The sequence below is a fragment of the Prionailurus bengalensis genome, chromosome A1 (genome assembly GCF_016509475.1).
Source record: "Prionailurus bengalensis isolate Pbe53 chromosome A1, Fcat_Pben_1.1_paternal_pri, whole genome shotgun sequence".
Lineage (NCBI taxonomy): Eukaryota > Metazoa > Chordata > Mammalia > Carnivora > Felidae > Prionailurus > Prionailurus bengalensis.
The window spans coordinates 51,512,287-51,526,950 of NC_057343.1; the positions used below are offsets into that span (position 1 = coordinate 51,512,287).

Sequence of the window (14,664 nt, forward strand, 5' to 3'; positions counted from 1 at the left end):
GAAAATACCACAAGTCATTTCATTTTATGATCTTCACTATTCTGTCTCTAGATTTTTTCAAATAAGTCAGGGACAACCTCTTTCACATTCCAGTGAAAACCCATCAGGAAGTATTTGTATGGTTCACCCATTTAGCTTTCTTTCTCACCTTTGTTACTGCCCTTCTCTCTCTGACCTCAACAATAAATAGTCTCTTGAATGGGATTTAGAAGCATCAAATAACAGAACACCACTGCTCCAAAATGAAACCATGGGATTTAAAACTTCAACACATGGCATTTCTTGCTCCTCCTTTCTACCTTTGTTTAGTGTCTTGCTTCATCTGTGTGAATATCTTTCTCTTCCAAAAGCATCTCCTCAAATGAACAAAGGAATTAAGAAGAAAATTTTGGAGTGGGGGTTGTTAGTAAAGATAATATAATTTAATACAATGCCTTATCAGGGATTGAAAATACACAAAATCTAGACTAATCAAAATTTTAAACATAAACTGTCAATAAAACAACAAAATGGTTATTATGTTATCTCATTTAAAATATAAATTTCATAATCCTGGGGAATATTTGGTTACAATAGTGGTTTCAAGCCATTTAAGGCTACCTTTTCGGCCACAGATGATAAAGAATTATTATTTCTCTTCCATACTAGTCCTTCTTCCAGAGGGTCAAAATTCTTTTCACTTTTTTTTTTTAAAGATTATATTTTCAAGTGATCTCTACACCCAACATGGAGGTCAAATTCACAAGTGAGATTGAGAATCGCATGCTTTATTGACTAAGCCAGTCAGGCAGCCAAAATCCTTTTCATTTTTAACTGTAGATGCAAATCTGAGGAAAACTAAAGATCTGGTTTATTTATTCAAAAGTTTGTATTTTAATTATGTATTTGTCATTGCTTAGCTTAACCTTGGTAAAACAGTACTCCAACACTCTCTAAATTTTACCACGTATTATTAGTAAAACATATACAGAAATATATTTCTCCTCACTGTACTATTATAAAACATATATAAAATAATATAAAGTACGAGATCAACAAATAGAAATAGAAGTTCAATTATATTTTTCCTCAAAGAATCATCTTCTATAATTGCCCCTTTGGAAAGAGCACATTACTCTGGACTATCAAAGAGGAAAACAAACAATATATTGAATGATTTGATATAATAAGCTACCTTTATATGCTGCTGATTTTTAAGAAATTCAACTGTTTAAAATACTAAGGTTTTTTTTTAAATAAAATTTTACCAGCGCTATTTATGAACAGTGTCATAAGGAGTACATACATTTGATAGTGATGAAAAGGAAGAAAAATCATATATTTCTGTTTAATTATAAACAGAGCTATGAGTTTATGGCAATTTTTGGACACTGGTGCTAGCTAAGTACTGTACTGCATTTGTCAGAGGTTCAATAAATTCTCTGACATTAGGATTTAGCTTTTAGTTCTAGTTGGAACACTGTAACACCACTAAGAGACTAAAACTCCTTTTCATTTTTACACAATAGTATTATAAGCCAAGAAAGAAAAGAGTCAAACTTAGACAAACACAGGGAACTAACTACAAAATGCCAACATACAACAGAAATGTTATACATCTTTTTGAATGTATAGTAATACTGAGTTCACAACTTTTAGTTTAGAACTCATTGAAAACAGCAGTGTGAATAACAGACAACTACTCTCATTCCCTACATCTTTGAAAGGAATTCCAAAGGCCTAGTTTTAATTTACTACTTCCTGCCTGTGACCATAATAAGTACCAGTGCTTAGCTTTGCCAAACTCCACCTTCATTACACAGAAGCTCTTACGAATTCAAGCACTAACAAAGCAAAAGTTATTTAGTTGTGGTTTACCTCAGAACTGAAAAGCCTTAATTAAAGAAAGCCCTGTAATGAGGACAGAGTGTACCTATTATGCTTTTTAAAACCACCTTTTACTTACGTCAACAGGGACCAGAAGACTCTTGCCAAGGTGTTGATTAAAGGACAGGCACCAGGCTTCAGTGTAACCATTCATGTTAGGAACATACTTCTTTATTGTCTCATCATTCAGTCTCAGCCACACACCATCATCATTATGGATCTACAAGACATAAGCAACAACAAGCCATGCCCACCTGTAAGTCCTAGTAGGCTTGCAAGGGCTACAGGGCTACAAAGCAGGCAAATAATAGTGGACATGAAGATTAAACATCTAGTTTTTGCAGGCGGTAAGTAAAAGAGAAACTTCAAGGAAAAAGCAGCAAAGAATGCCAAGAAATGTGGTAATTCACATGTGAGACAGTAAAAACAATGTCCCTTATGAGTAAAAGTGCAAAGAAATCACACTTTAAGATAGTTTAAAAATAAAATGTTTGTCTCTCTAAACAACATAACTTCTTTTCTCCCCTCAATTTATGATTTAATAATCGTCAGTTTCTTGGTTGTATTACTAGAAAAATATGCTGTCCAAAGTTAAAGCAATACGATGAACACATTTAAAAACAACACTTAAAATATTTAAGAAAAGCTATACCCATTTTCAGTGACTACTTGTACAGGTTCTACTTGTTAACTGAGCTTCTTTCATGTTAAAAATATAGTTTAGTTACTTTTTTGTTGATAAAGAAAAATAAAATGTTTGAAACTCAATGCATCTGCAAAACAACTTTCCAAATGCTATCCAAACCAATTAAAACATACTAACAGAAAATTTAGTAATATTATTATACAAACAATGCAAAAACTTTCTGTTCAAAATGTATTACCAAGTGTTTCTTTACAAATTACCTCATCAATGAAAGTGATAGTTCCATTGACTTTTACTATGCCTATCTGCTCACTCTGAAGGGAAGGGTGGCTACGGATACGGAGTCCTGCACTGTCCTTGGCCACAAATTTTCGAACCTGGGAAAGGCAAAGACAGACACTTGAGATAGAAAATCATAGAACAGAGATCTTATAAGTACTAAGAAAATTAAACAGGTTTGAAAGTATTATAATTCAGAGAAAGTTTGCAAAATTATTTGTAGTTGCTTTCTCTGTGCAAGTTAACACTGGCTTATTTATAATGAAAGAATTTTAGAAGTATTAAAACGTACATATTTATAATTTCCTTTCTAAACTTTGAAGACATATGATAAAAAAGAGAAAAGAGCCATAGTTTTCCTTTTAGAAAGGTATGATACAAATTCTATTCCTAGTGTTACCTTTTTAATAAGGAGTTTACCCCAATCCCTATATTTACTTTTTTAGATGTTGGGAAATTATTTTTTTCTTTTAACAGTATAGGATACTTTCCTTATAAACTTTATGCACTTAATTTCAGTAAACTTTTTGTTAATCGTATACTGTCAATAACAGAAAGTACACAAGGCCTATAAATTACTATGGCATTATACAAAGAAGCCTAAAGTCCAGGTCCTATAATTTAGAAATGATTAGAATTATCACAAAATACTCTTCAAATTTATTTAGGGATATTTAATATTCAAAAACTGAAGTCAACTAAAATATTAGATGTTTGATGACCACCTTGAAGCATCAATGAAGAAAATTAGTAAATCACTCTCTAATCGATTCAGGTTCTAATTTTATTCTATCCTAACCTTATTTGGTTGAGGTTCAGTCTTTGGTTTGACCAGCTGAGTTCCTGGTGGTATCATCCCTTTTGGGGGGTCTTTTACTTTAACTTCTAGGCCAGCATCTGTAAGAATAGAAAGATAATTGTAACATTTGTGAATACAAGGGAGAGAGGATCCTTAAACCTAACCTTGTGTACATTCACAAACGATGTTTTTATAATTTTTTAAGCTTATTTATTTATTATTATTGAGAGAGAGAGAGAGAGAGGGAGAGAGAGAAAGCACAAGCAGGGGAGGCACAGAGAGAAAGGGAGACACAGAATATGAAGCAGGTTCCAGGTTGTCAGCTGTCAGCACAGAGCCCAATGTGGGGCTCAAACCCACAGACCATGAGATCATGACCTGAGCTGAAGTCAGACACTCAACTGACTGAGCCACCCAGGTGCCCCCAGACTATTTTTATTTAAGTTTATTTATTTTGAGACAGAGAGAAAGAAAGAGAGAGAACAGAGGAGGGGCAGAGAGAGAGGGAGAGAATCTCAAGCAAGCTCCATACCATCAACACAGAACCTGATGAGGGGCTTCATCTCAAGAACTGATCTTAAAAACCATAAGATCATAAGTGAGATGAAATCAAGAGTCGGACGCTCAACTGATTGAGCCACCCAGGCGCCCCCAACAGACAATTTCAAACAAATAAAATAAGTATCAAAATACTGTCTTTTTAAGGTGATTGATATTTAAAAAGTAAAAAAAACCCAAAAGCTAAGAAACACTCTTAACTATAGAGATCATACTGATGGTTACCAGAGGGGAGGTGGGTAGGAGTATTGGTTAAATATGTGATGGGGACTAAGGAATGCACCTGTTGTGATGAGCAATGGGTGCCTATGGAAGTGCTCAATCACCATACTGTACACCTGAAACTAGTATTACACTGTATGTTAACTAACTGGAATTCAAATAAAAACTTAAAAAAAATCAACAACACAAAAACAGGTGTTGGTGAGGATGTGGAGAAAGGGAACTGTCTTACACTGTTGGTGGGAGTGCAAACTGGTGCAGCTAGGCTGGAGGAAAGTATGGAACTGCTTCAAAAAGTTAAAAATAGAACTATCCTACGATCCAACAATGGTACTACTAGGTATTTACCCAAAGAATAAAAAAAATTCTAATTCACAGGGATACAGGCACCTTAACGTTTACAGCAGCATTATCTACAACAGCCAAATTATGGAAATGGGCCAAGTGTCCATCGATTGATAAATGGATAAAGAAGACGTGGTATACAGGTATACATATACATACACACACACACAATGGAGTATTACTCAGCTCTAAAACAGAATGAAATCTTGCCATTTGCAACAGCATGGATGGAGCTAGAGAGTATTACAGAAGTAAAATAAGTCAAAGACAAATACCATATGATTTCACTCTTATGTGAAACAAATGAGCAAAGTGTAAAAAGAGAGAGAGAGGCAGCCCAAGAAACAGATTCTAACCATAGAGAACAAACTGATGTTTCTCAGAGGGGACATGGGTAGGATGGGTTAAACAGGTGATGGGGATTAAGGAGTGCACTTGTGATGAACACCGCATGTTGTCTAGATAAGTTCACCTGAAACTAAATCATACTGTGTTAATAAAACTTAAAAACTTTAAATAAAACTTAAAAAAAAGAAAAAAGGAAATATTTGAAAAGGGGCCTTAACATTCCAAATGAATCTCTCAGAAGTTCAAGGAAAAGACAAAGGGTTCCTATTCTTTATCTGGAACATATGAAATGATACTGAAAAAAATAAAAAGAAAAGAAGAAACCCTTGTGAAATTAAGTGTTATATTACAACATCAGATCACTGCACCAGATCACCATATCAAATTACAACATCAGTACCACTTCATCATCTACACCAATCACCATTCTGACCAGCAGGCGGCACAGCACGGTGGTTAATAGCTGGGGTTCTCATGTTATACTGTCTTGGTTGTTCCCATATCTGCCGCTAACTGTCTGACTTTCTGTGCCTGTTTTCATCTATAAAACGAGAATGAGAAGAGCACCTCTCTCACTGAGGTACTGTAAGAATGAAAGAATTTAAAATATGCACACACATAAGGTGTGCATAAAACAGTGCTAGAAATATATTAACTGCTTGATAAATACTAGTTATTAATATCACTGTTACTCTAATGAATTATTATCTATCTTTGCTTATGGTCAAGCAAGTCCCAGTCTACTGAGTTTGGTCACCTTGGGGAGAGAGCTGAGTTTGCAAGGTAGGAAAGAAAATGGGTGATGCTAAGTAAATATGAATCTTTTTCTTCAGTTTCATTTCAAAAAACAAATATAAGTGGATTTTTCTTATCTACTGTGCATCAGCTTTCTTTACCCCACCATTACTGAAGATGAAGACACTCTTGACTCCCTTCACTTTTGAATTCTTGTAATTGGTACCTCTCGCATGTCACTACTTATATTCTACTTCATCTGATTTTGTTTGCCCATTCTATCTTGCAATCATCAGTAAGTTGTTAAGCCTCAATAGGAATGGTCTTACCTAGAACAATGTTTTGCTTAGAATCAACTAAAGTTTGCCAAACTAAAAGCTTTATGGATATGTTGAAATAAAGGAGAGTGCAGCAAAGACTGAAGATAAAGGTCTCTGGAACAGTACAGGTGAATTTGATATATCTGATTCCATATAGTTACATTAATATATATTCTACACAGTTATATCAACATAACATATCTCTTTACCTTCACTATAAAAACAAACTACTTAAACCAGAGTTCCCCAAGGGTATTTTGGTGGAATGTTAATCAGTAACTGCTTTTATCTCTACCTTGACTCCCTCTTCCTTACATGCAAAGGGTCTCAGGAAAAGGGTTAAACAAAGTTAGACAAGATTGTTAATTTCAGGGCACTTTAGAATCCCTGTTAATGTGGATTATGTGTGAACTGAATGAATATCTAAGATGAGAGTTTTAGGTTTTCTAAATCTACCTCATTACAGAAGCCCTTTTACTTTTTTTTTTTTTTTTAATTTAATTCTGAGAGAGAGAAAGGGAGAGAGAGTGCATGTGAGCGAGCAAGTAGGGTAGAGAGAGACAGAGACGGAGACAGAATCCCAAGCAGGCCCTACACTACCAGCGTGGAGCCTGATGCAGGGCTCAAACTCACAAACCGTGAGGTCATGACCTGAGCTGAAGTCAGAGGCTTAAAAGACTGAACCACCCAGGAGCCCCAGAAGCCCTTTTTCTTGAAAAACATCAGGAAAGAGTATCATAAGGAATTCACATTGATAAACATTTATTAGAGCTTTCTTGTTTTGCTGTTGTCCTATTATATGAATAGTTTAAAAATAAAGAAAAGTAAATGATTAATGCTGAAAGGAAAAGCAATATACTTTTCAAAGTTAGTGGTGGATAAAGAAAATTCATCCATTCAATAAATATTTATTGAGCAGCCTCTGTGTGCCAGGCACTGAACTAGATTGGGAGATACAAGGATGAATGAGATGGTTTCTGCTCTAAGCCAGGAAAGGAAGACAGACAGACCATGAGGGGGAGATGAGGTATTCACATGGTTATAAATTTAGCATCATAAAGATCATACCTGACCAATCACATTACAGAATGGAGGGGGGAGTCATGAGAGCTATACTGATACTATAAATTATTAGAAAATTTTGAAATGTTATGAAGGTACTAATTAAGTACTCATCGTAAATGAGGAAATGAAGCCCCAAATAAGTAATGAAAACTGTCCATATCTATGATACAAGTTAAGGAGAAAATTAGAAAGATAATTCTGTCTAGTTGTTTGCAGAAAGTAACCATAACTTAAAAAAAAAAAAAAAAAGAATACCTATTTCAATGCCATCAATGGTCACATGAATAGTATAGAGTCCAATAGCCCCTGGAGTCCAATTTGCACAATAAGTGCCATCGTTATTGACACGGATCAGCATATTCTCACTGGGTCTGAAAAGAAATAAGATGGATATTGGAAAATTTACTTTTGGTTAAACAGCTGACAACATCATTAACGTAATTTCTAATGGTATTATTTACGATGAATGTCAATCCTATTGCCCTGCGATAGTATGTTTTCCTACCCTCCAAAATGACTGAATTTCATTTTTTCTTTCTCTCCTCAAGCCTCCATCACCCTTCTTCCTTCCTCTCAGATGATCATGACCTTATCATTTTTCACTGAGAAACAGAAGCAGTTAGATACAACTCCAAAGTTGCTCTCAGATTAATAAACCTACTTTCTATTTCTCTATCTTCTCTCCTGTTATAATGCAAGAAGTGCCCTAGGTCTTGTTCGAAGCCACCCCTTCATTTGTGCTGTGAATCTCATTCCATCAACACTTCCACGCTATAATTACCTTTCTCTCTCTCACTCATCATCAATTTCTCCCACTTTCCTGAATCATTTCTATTTCCATCTCATTTCTATACAAACTTCAGAATCTTCCATCTTAAACACTACCTTAAACATCCCTTGATATATGGGACCTAATAAGGTCTCATGTCTCTTTTCCCATTTATTTCAAACTCATCTAAAGAACTGTCTACAATCACCCTCTCCATTTCCTCATTTCCAATTCTCTCCCACAACTTATCCTGATTAGGCCTTTGTTCCCACCACTTCATTGCAACTGCTCATTGTCAGTCACCAATGACCCCAAATCTAATGGTCGTTTCTTTATCCTCAGCAATCTCTCAGTAGCATTTGACAGCTGAAATCTACTTTCTTGAAATATATTTGTTTTGCTTCCACAACATTCTCCTCACTGGCCACTGTTTCTTAGTGTTTGGCTGGCTCTCTCACTTCTGACCACCGCTTTTAACTTAAGGAATGTCCAAGGATTTGGGTCTAGTTCTTTTTTTCTTTCAATAGCATCTTTCTAGTTGATCATTCATCCAGTCCTCAGCTTTATTTTTTTTTAATTTTTTTTTAACATTTATTTATTTTTGAGAGAGACATAGCATGAACGGGGGAGGGGCAGAGAGAGAGGGAGACACAGAATCGGAAGCAGGCTCCAGGCTCTGAGCCATCAGCCCAGAGCCCGACGCGGGGCTCGAACTTCCGGACCGTGAGATTGTGACCTGGCTGAAGTCGGATGCTTAACCGACTGAGCCACCCAGGCGCCCCCAGTCCTCAGCTTTAAACACCATCTCAATATAGATGACTCTGAATTTTATTTCTCCTCTGAATTTCAAACTGAAATATCTCCACTTAGATAACCAAGAGGCATCTTGGCATCTCAACTTTAACATATCCAAAGAAGAACTCTTATTTCTTACTCGCACAGCACCCAACAAAAGAGAGCAAAAAAACACCTGCTCATTTCGGACTCTGGTCTTCATAAAAATCATGATACTCTATACCAGAGATCTGTAACATTTTCTGTAATATTTTAGTCTATTGTGTCAAACAGTCTTTGTCACACTATTTAACTCTACCACTGTAGCGTGAAAAGCAGCCAAAGACAGTATATAAGCTAATGAGTAAGGCTATGTTCTAACCTAACTTTCTTTACAAAAACAGGCCTAATATGGTCTGCAGACCAAAGCCGGACAGCTCCCATACTGCTATACTGCTATATATTCTATACTACTGCTGAAGCTGAAGAAATCTATAATCACTCTGGATCTTCTCTTTCTTTCACTTCCTATTTCCTTTCTGACAGCACGGCTATCGGCTTCATCTTCTAAGTATATCCCAAATCCATCCACTCTTCATTTCCACTTCTAACTCCCACCCACCCCTAGTCCAAGCCACCTAACAGTGTCTAACTCATCTCTCTGTTCCCACTCCTGCTCCCCTGTAATTCATTCTCCAAAGAGTAGCCAGAATGATCTTTTAAAAACTATAAATCACAGTGTCTCATTCTCCTGCTTAAAACCCACCAAATTAATCCACACAGAAGAAAAGTGAAACTCTTTAACACAGCCTACCAGTCCCTATATAACAAGGCCATCACCTAGCTCTCTGACCTCATCCTCAACCATTTTTCTTCTTGCTCACTATTCTCCTTCTGTTCCTCAAACACATCTAGCTCTGTCCACCCTCGATTTCCTCTACCTAGAATGAACTTCCTCCAAATCTTAACATGGCCAACTACCATCCAGCTCTGCAATCAAAAACCACCTCCTCAAATAGGCCTTTGTTGTCACCCAATACTTCTGGTGCCCTGTCCCATCCCCATCACTCTCCATCAAATAACTTTACTTATTATTCCTATTTTGTTTACTTATTTATAGTTTGTTTCTCCACAGGAATATAAATGTAATAAGAACGAGTACCTTGTCTATTTTGTTCATAAAAGTATCCCAGAGCCTGTTATCAGTGCCTTTCATGAAGTGGATGCTTAACAATATCACTGAATAAATAATTCATTGACTTAGGAGACTATTTTAGTTAGGTTTAAAATGTCAAATGTATATGAAAAGCTATTTATTGGCAAATGGCTAGTTTTTTCTTATTTAACATGCAGTAAATCTATACAGCTCATATTTATTTTATAAAAATCACCTGCTTTCACTATATGGACATTTTGTAAGTAAAATCAAGCCAAAGACAAAATGCTACTTTCCTTTTTCTAGACCAAGATATGTTCTCAAAACTTGGCTATTTTTATAGAAAACTTTCTAGATTGTGCATTAAAACTATTTTTAATACATATTAGAATAAAGTCATAGTAACCTGTTAATTTCTTATAAGTCATGTGATATGTGATATAATAGAAACATATAAGCATTTTTTTCAGGTTCACCTTGGAGCTTTTTCTAAGTTTTATGGTACAACCTATCTAATAATTCTTTCAAGGCATCCATTTTAAAAAGTACTTCTAACAAGCAAATAAAACAGCAAGTCAAAAAATCTGCTTAAATATGGAGTTAAAATTATTCAGAGGCTGAAAAATTAAGACCTCATAACTGAAAATACAACTACAACATACACTGAAATTGCTCTGTGACTCATTAGGTGAAGGAGAGAAGAAAAAAAATGGAAAAACAAACTAACCAACTCTAAACAAGCCAATATATATATTTTTAGATACTAATTATTCTTTCTGTAATACCTTACTATTATTTACCATATTGGCAGTATTAGAACTGGAGATAAATACATTCTATTTGCAAATCTACACTTTATAAAATCTGGGGTAAATCTACTGGAAATTTAAAAATGATATAAAATATCTATTATGGAAAATAAAGTTGGAATGCAGGATGATTTTAGTTGCAAGCAGTTGACAATATACATCTTGGCTATGTGTTACAAAAATGGTCCTTACCTTTTAGGAGTTGGTGATGCAAAACGCAGTTCTTCAAATGAGTAATTTTCATAAACCTTTAAGAAAGAGACCAGTAAGAATCCAGGGAGGTAAATAAATCTATCAAGACCAATAACTCATTAGAAATATTCTTAAAAAAAAAAAGTTTATTGGGGCGCCTGGGTGGCTCAGTCGGTTAAGCGTCCGACTTCGGCTCAGGTCATGATCTTGCGATCCGTGAGTTCAAGCCCCGCGTCGGGCTCTGTGCTGACAGCTCAGAGCCTGGAGCCTGTTTCCGATTCTGTGTCTCCCTCTCTCTCTGACCCCCCCCATTCATGTTCTGTCTCTCTCTGTCTCAAAAATAAATAAACGTTAAAAAAAAATTTTAAAAAAAGTTTATTTATTTTGAGAGAGAGATAGAGAAAGAACATGCACATGTGCATGTGGGGGAGGGGTGGAGACAGAATCCCAAGCAGACTTTGCACTGTCAGCCCAGAACCCAACACAGGGCTCAATCTCACCACTGTGAGATTATGAGCTGAGCTGAAATCAAGAGTTGGACACTTAACCAACTAAGCCATCACAGGCTCCCTTCATTAGAAACATTCTTGGAGTGCCTGGGTGGCTCAGTCACTGGGCATCTGATTTAGGCCTCAGGTCATGATCTTGCGGCCCGTGAGTTTGAGCCCTGGGTCCGGCTCTGTGCTGACAGCTGGAAGCCTGGAGCCTGCTTCAGATTCTGTGTCTCTCTCTGCCCCTCCCCCACTTGTTCTCTGTCTCTGTCTCTCTCTTTCAAAAATAAAATAAAAACATTAAAAAAAAAGAAACATTCTTAAGATAGTGATAAAACATTCAATAAATGGTGCTGAGACACCTGGTTGTCCATATAGAAGAAAAAGAAAAAAATCGATTACCTGCATCACATCATTTACAAAAATAAATTCTAGGTGTGTTAAAGACCTGAATGTAACAAACCATCAACAAATTAAGAGGGGGAAAAAAAAAGATATTATCTTTTGAGTACATTAAAATTTTAGCTTTCTCCCAAACACACACTATAAATAAAGGGCAAGGATATGAGAGGACGGGAGAAGGGGATTTGTAACTGATATAACCAAAACGGGATATGAATCCATAATATACAGATTGGTGCAACTGGACCTGTAGAACAATCTGTTTCTTAATAAAAATAACAAAAGTCTGGAAGAAATTATCGTGAAATACAAAGACAAAAATGGGCTGTAGGTACCTGAAACTTGTCACATTATTCCCAGTATTTTTGTACCCCTGTAACATTGCCAAATTAACCATTATCTTTCAAGGTTCAGGTAACGTTCTGCAAGGGTTCATTCACTTGTAACTTCTACTGTACTTACAGTAAAGAGAGGCACACCCACACCAGTCACAAATCTCCATCCTTCATCCCACCCTTTCTCTTTTCATAGTGTGATTTAGAAAAGATCTAGCTGCTTTCACTTACTACAAAGTTACAAATGAGAAATATGCCCTTACGGTTAGGTCCAACAGGAAAACCCAGGGTTCCAGATTCCCAGCACAATGTTTTCTGCTCTACCACTTTCCCTCAAAATACACATTATACATTTAATAATCAAAGAACAGATCATATTTCATTTCTCCATCCTCCACAATATTTGGCTGACTATTGAGTGGCACACAGTGTGTGTGAATGGCTAATAGAAGAAAATCTCTTTCTTGGAACACACACTGCTGTCTCCAAAAGACAGTGTGGGAATGATTTTCTATAAATGCTCTAACCCTAGGCGACTGAGAACAGTCTTGCAATACTGAATCTGGTTCTGGTAACTGGACTTTCAAAATAAATTATACAAACTGAATCATGTTCACAGGAAACTAAAGGAATGATTGGGAGGTAAGGGAACCAGAAAATAAATCCCTTAAATAAAAATGGAAAATGGATGAGAATGTTTATCTTTGAATTCTTTAAGTCAGTGGACAACTAACTCATCCAAGACTCCAGCTTTTTAGCTCCCTTGTTTCTTCAACCTCAACAAACTTCACTTCAGCTCTCCTTCAGCCACTCACACCAAATGTCATAGACCTGTGAGATTCCATAGAATTGTTCTCTGAATCAAAACAAAATGGCTGCTCACAGTTTCTGCCTCAGTGACCCTTAGTTTATCTATTCTTAGACTACCAGTCCTTCTCACCCCAACTCCTTCTCTCTGGATCTTTCTTTCCAAACAAATTAGGTTCCACTGTCCTTTCTGTAACCACTATCTGCTGAACTCCCTTCTCTCACTATTCACTTGTGGAGCTCCCTGACAAAACTTTAATGCAGAATCAATCCAACTGATTACCTTATGCATGTTCATAGGACACACACTGCATTGTTCATACATGATCTTTAGTTTCATCTGATTCTTCAAGGATGGCCGATAAACCTTTCCTTATCAGTTCTCTTTTATTCTCCACAATGACCATTTCATTTTTCCCTCTTTGTTTCAAAATCCTGACCCTAACATTCATCACTCCTATATCCAACATATAATTACTATCTTAAATAATTCTTTTGGTTACATAACCTACAAATTAACTAGCATCTGTATAAATTACTTTCTCTTCCCTCTCCTGGTAAGGTGCAAGAGGCAATGCTCCTATTTAAGGCCCACCCCTCCTCTGGAGCTCTAGACCCTATTTTCATCTCTCTTGGACTATCTTCCTGGTTTCCTTCCTCTTGACTGTCTTCTCATCAGCATTAAAACATCTAAGCCTTTCTCTATTCATCCCAAATTCTAAAGCCTTCACTCAATTCTATTTCTTCTGTTTCTTTTTATAACCTAATATCTTGAAAGACCTGATCTATACTTGTTTGTCTTTACTTTCACTTCCTCTGCATCTATAAACTCACAAACCTACCATGCCTCTAAAACTGCTCTGCCGAGATCATTGATGAATTCAATGCTGCCAGATCCTTTTCAAAACTTCACTTCTGCAGCAGAGCACTGTCAATTCTTCCCAAACTGCTCTTTACTTTCAAGACATGCCATAAGGTAGTTGGGGAAAGAAGTCAGGAAAATCAAACATGGATTGGGACTTACTGCCATTTGTGTGACCTTGAACAAGTTACTAAATCTCTCTCTGTGCTTCAGTTTCCACACATGTAAATGGGAACAAAAACAGTAACTTATAGGGCTGTTGTGAGGATTATATGAGTTACCGTAAGGAAAATGGTAGGAAAAGCGGCAAAAGTATACACTGGCCCTAGCTTAATGTCTTATCTCTTTGGCTAATATTCTTATCAATGTGTTTTTTTTTTCTTTTTCTTTCCTTTTTTCCCCCTTTAACCTGTCTTCTAAATCAATGTTTCTCAAAAGTGTAGGTTTTGATTTGAATCACTCTGCATATTTGTTTAATATGAAAATTCTTGAGCTTCTCTCTAGACCTACTGAATCTAAATCTTCAGATTACTAGAAAATCTCCTTTTTAAATAAGTGTTCCAGATGATTCTAATGTACCCCAAAATTTGAGAATCACCAATACTGGTGTTTATCCAGATCCTGTCCTGGAACTTCTCCCTTCACTCACCATGGAAGATAGGTATCATTTACTTCTATGATATCATGAGTAATCAGTGCTAATTACTCTCAAGTTCTTTTCTTGAGGTCAGACTATAATCACTTCAGGTTTGCACAACCAACTTCCTTTTACATATCTTTGCATGGATATTTCAGAGTTACCCAAAACCCAGCACATTCAAAACTATTACCTCCCTCAACCAAAACCTGCTCCTCCTCCAGCATTATCAATCTTACTATGCAAG

The 14,664-nt window shown here is 36.2% G+C and overlaps 1 protein-coding gene across 19 annotated transcripts in view; it reads right to left on the reverse strand.

Annotated features, from left to right (window-relative positions):
- MYCBP2 (MYC binding protein 2) overlaps window positions 1-14,664 on the reverse strand; it is a 286,735-nt gene that overhangs the window by 80,289 nt on the left and 191,782 nt on the right. For all 19 annotated transcript variants that reach the window (XM_043580959.1, XM_043580920.1, XM_043580876.1 and 16 more), the window contains 5 exons: window positions 10,884-10,939; window positions 7,439-7,554; window positions 3,591-3,688; window positions 2,773-2,889; window positions 1,946-2,086 (listed from right to left, as the gene is read on the reverse strand). In XM_043580959.1, the coding sequence (XP_043436894.1) occupies window positions 1,946-2,086; window positions 2,773-2,889; window positions 3,591-3,688; window positions 7,439-7,554; window positions 10,884-10,939 (528 nt within the window). The remainder of the gene's footprint in view (window positions 1-1,945; window positions 2,087-2,772; window positions 2,890-3,590; window positions 3,689-7,438; window positions 7,555-10,883; window positions 10,940-14,664) is intronic.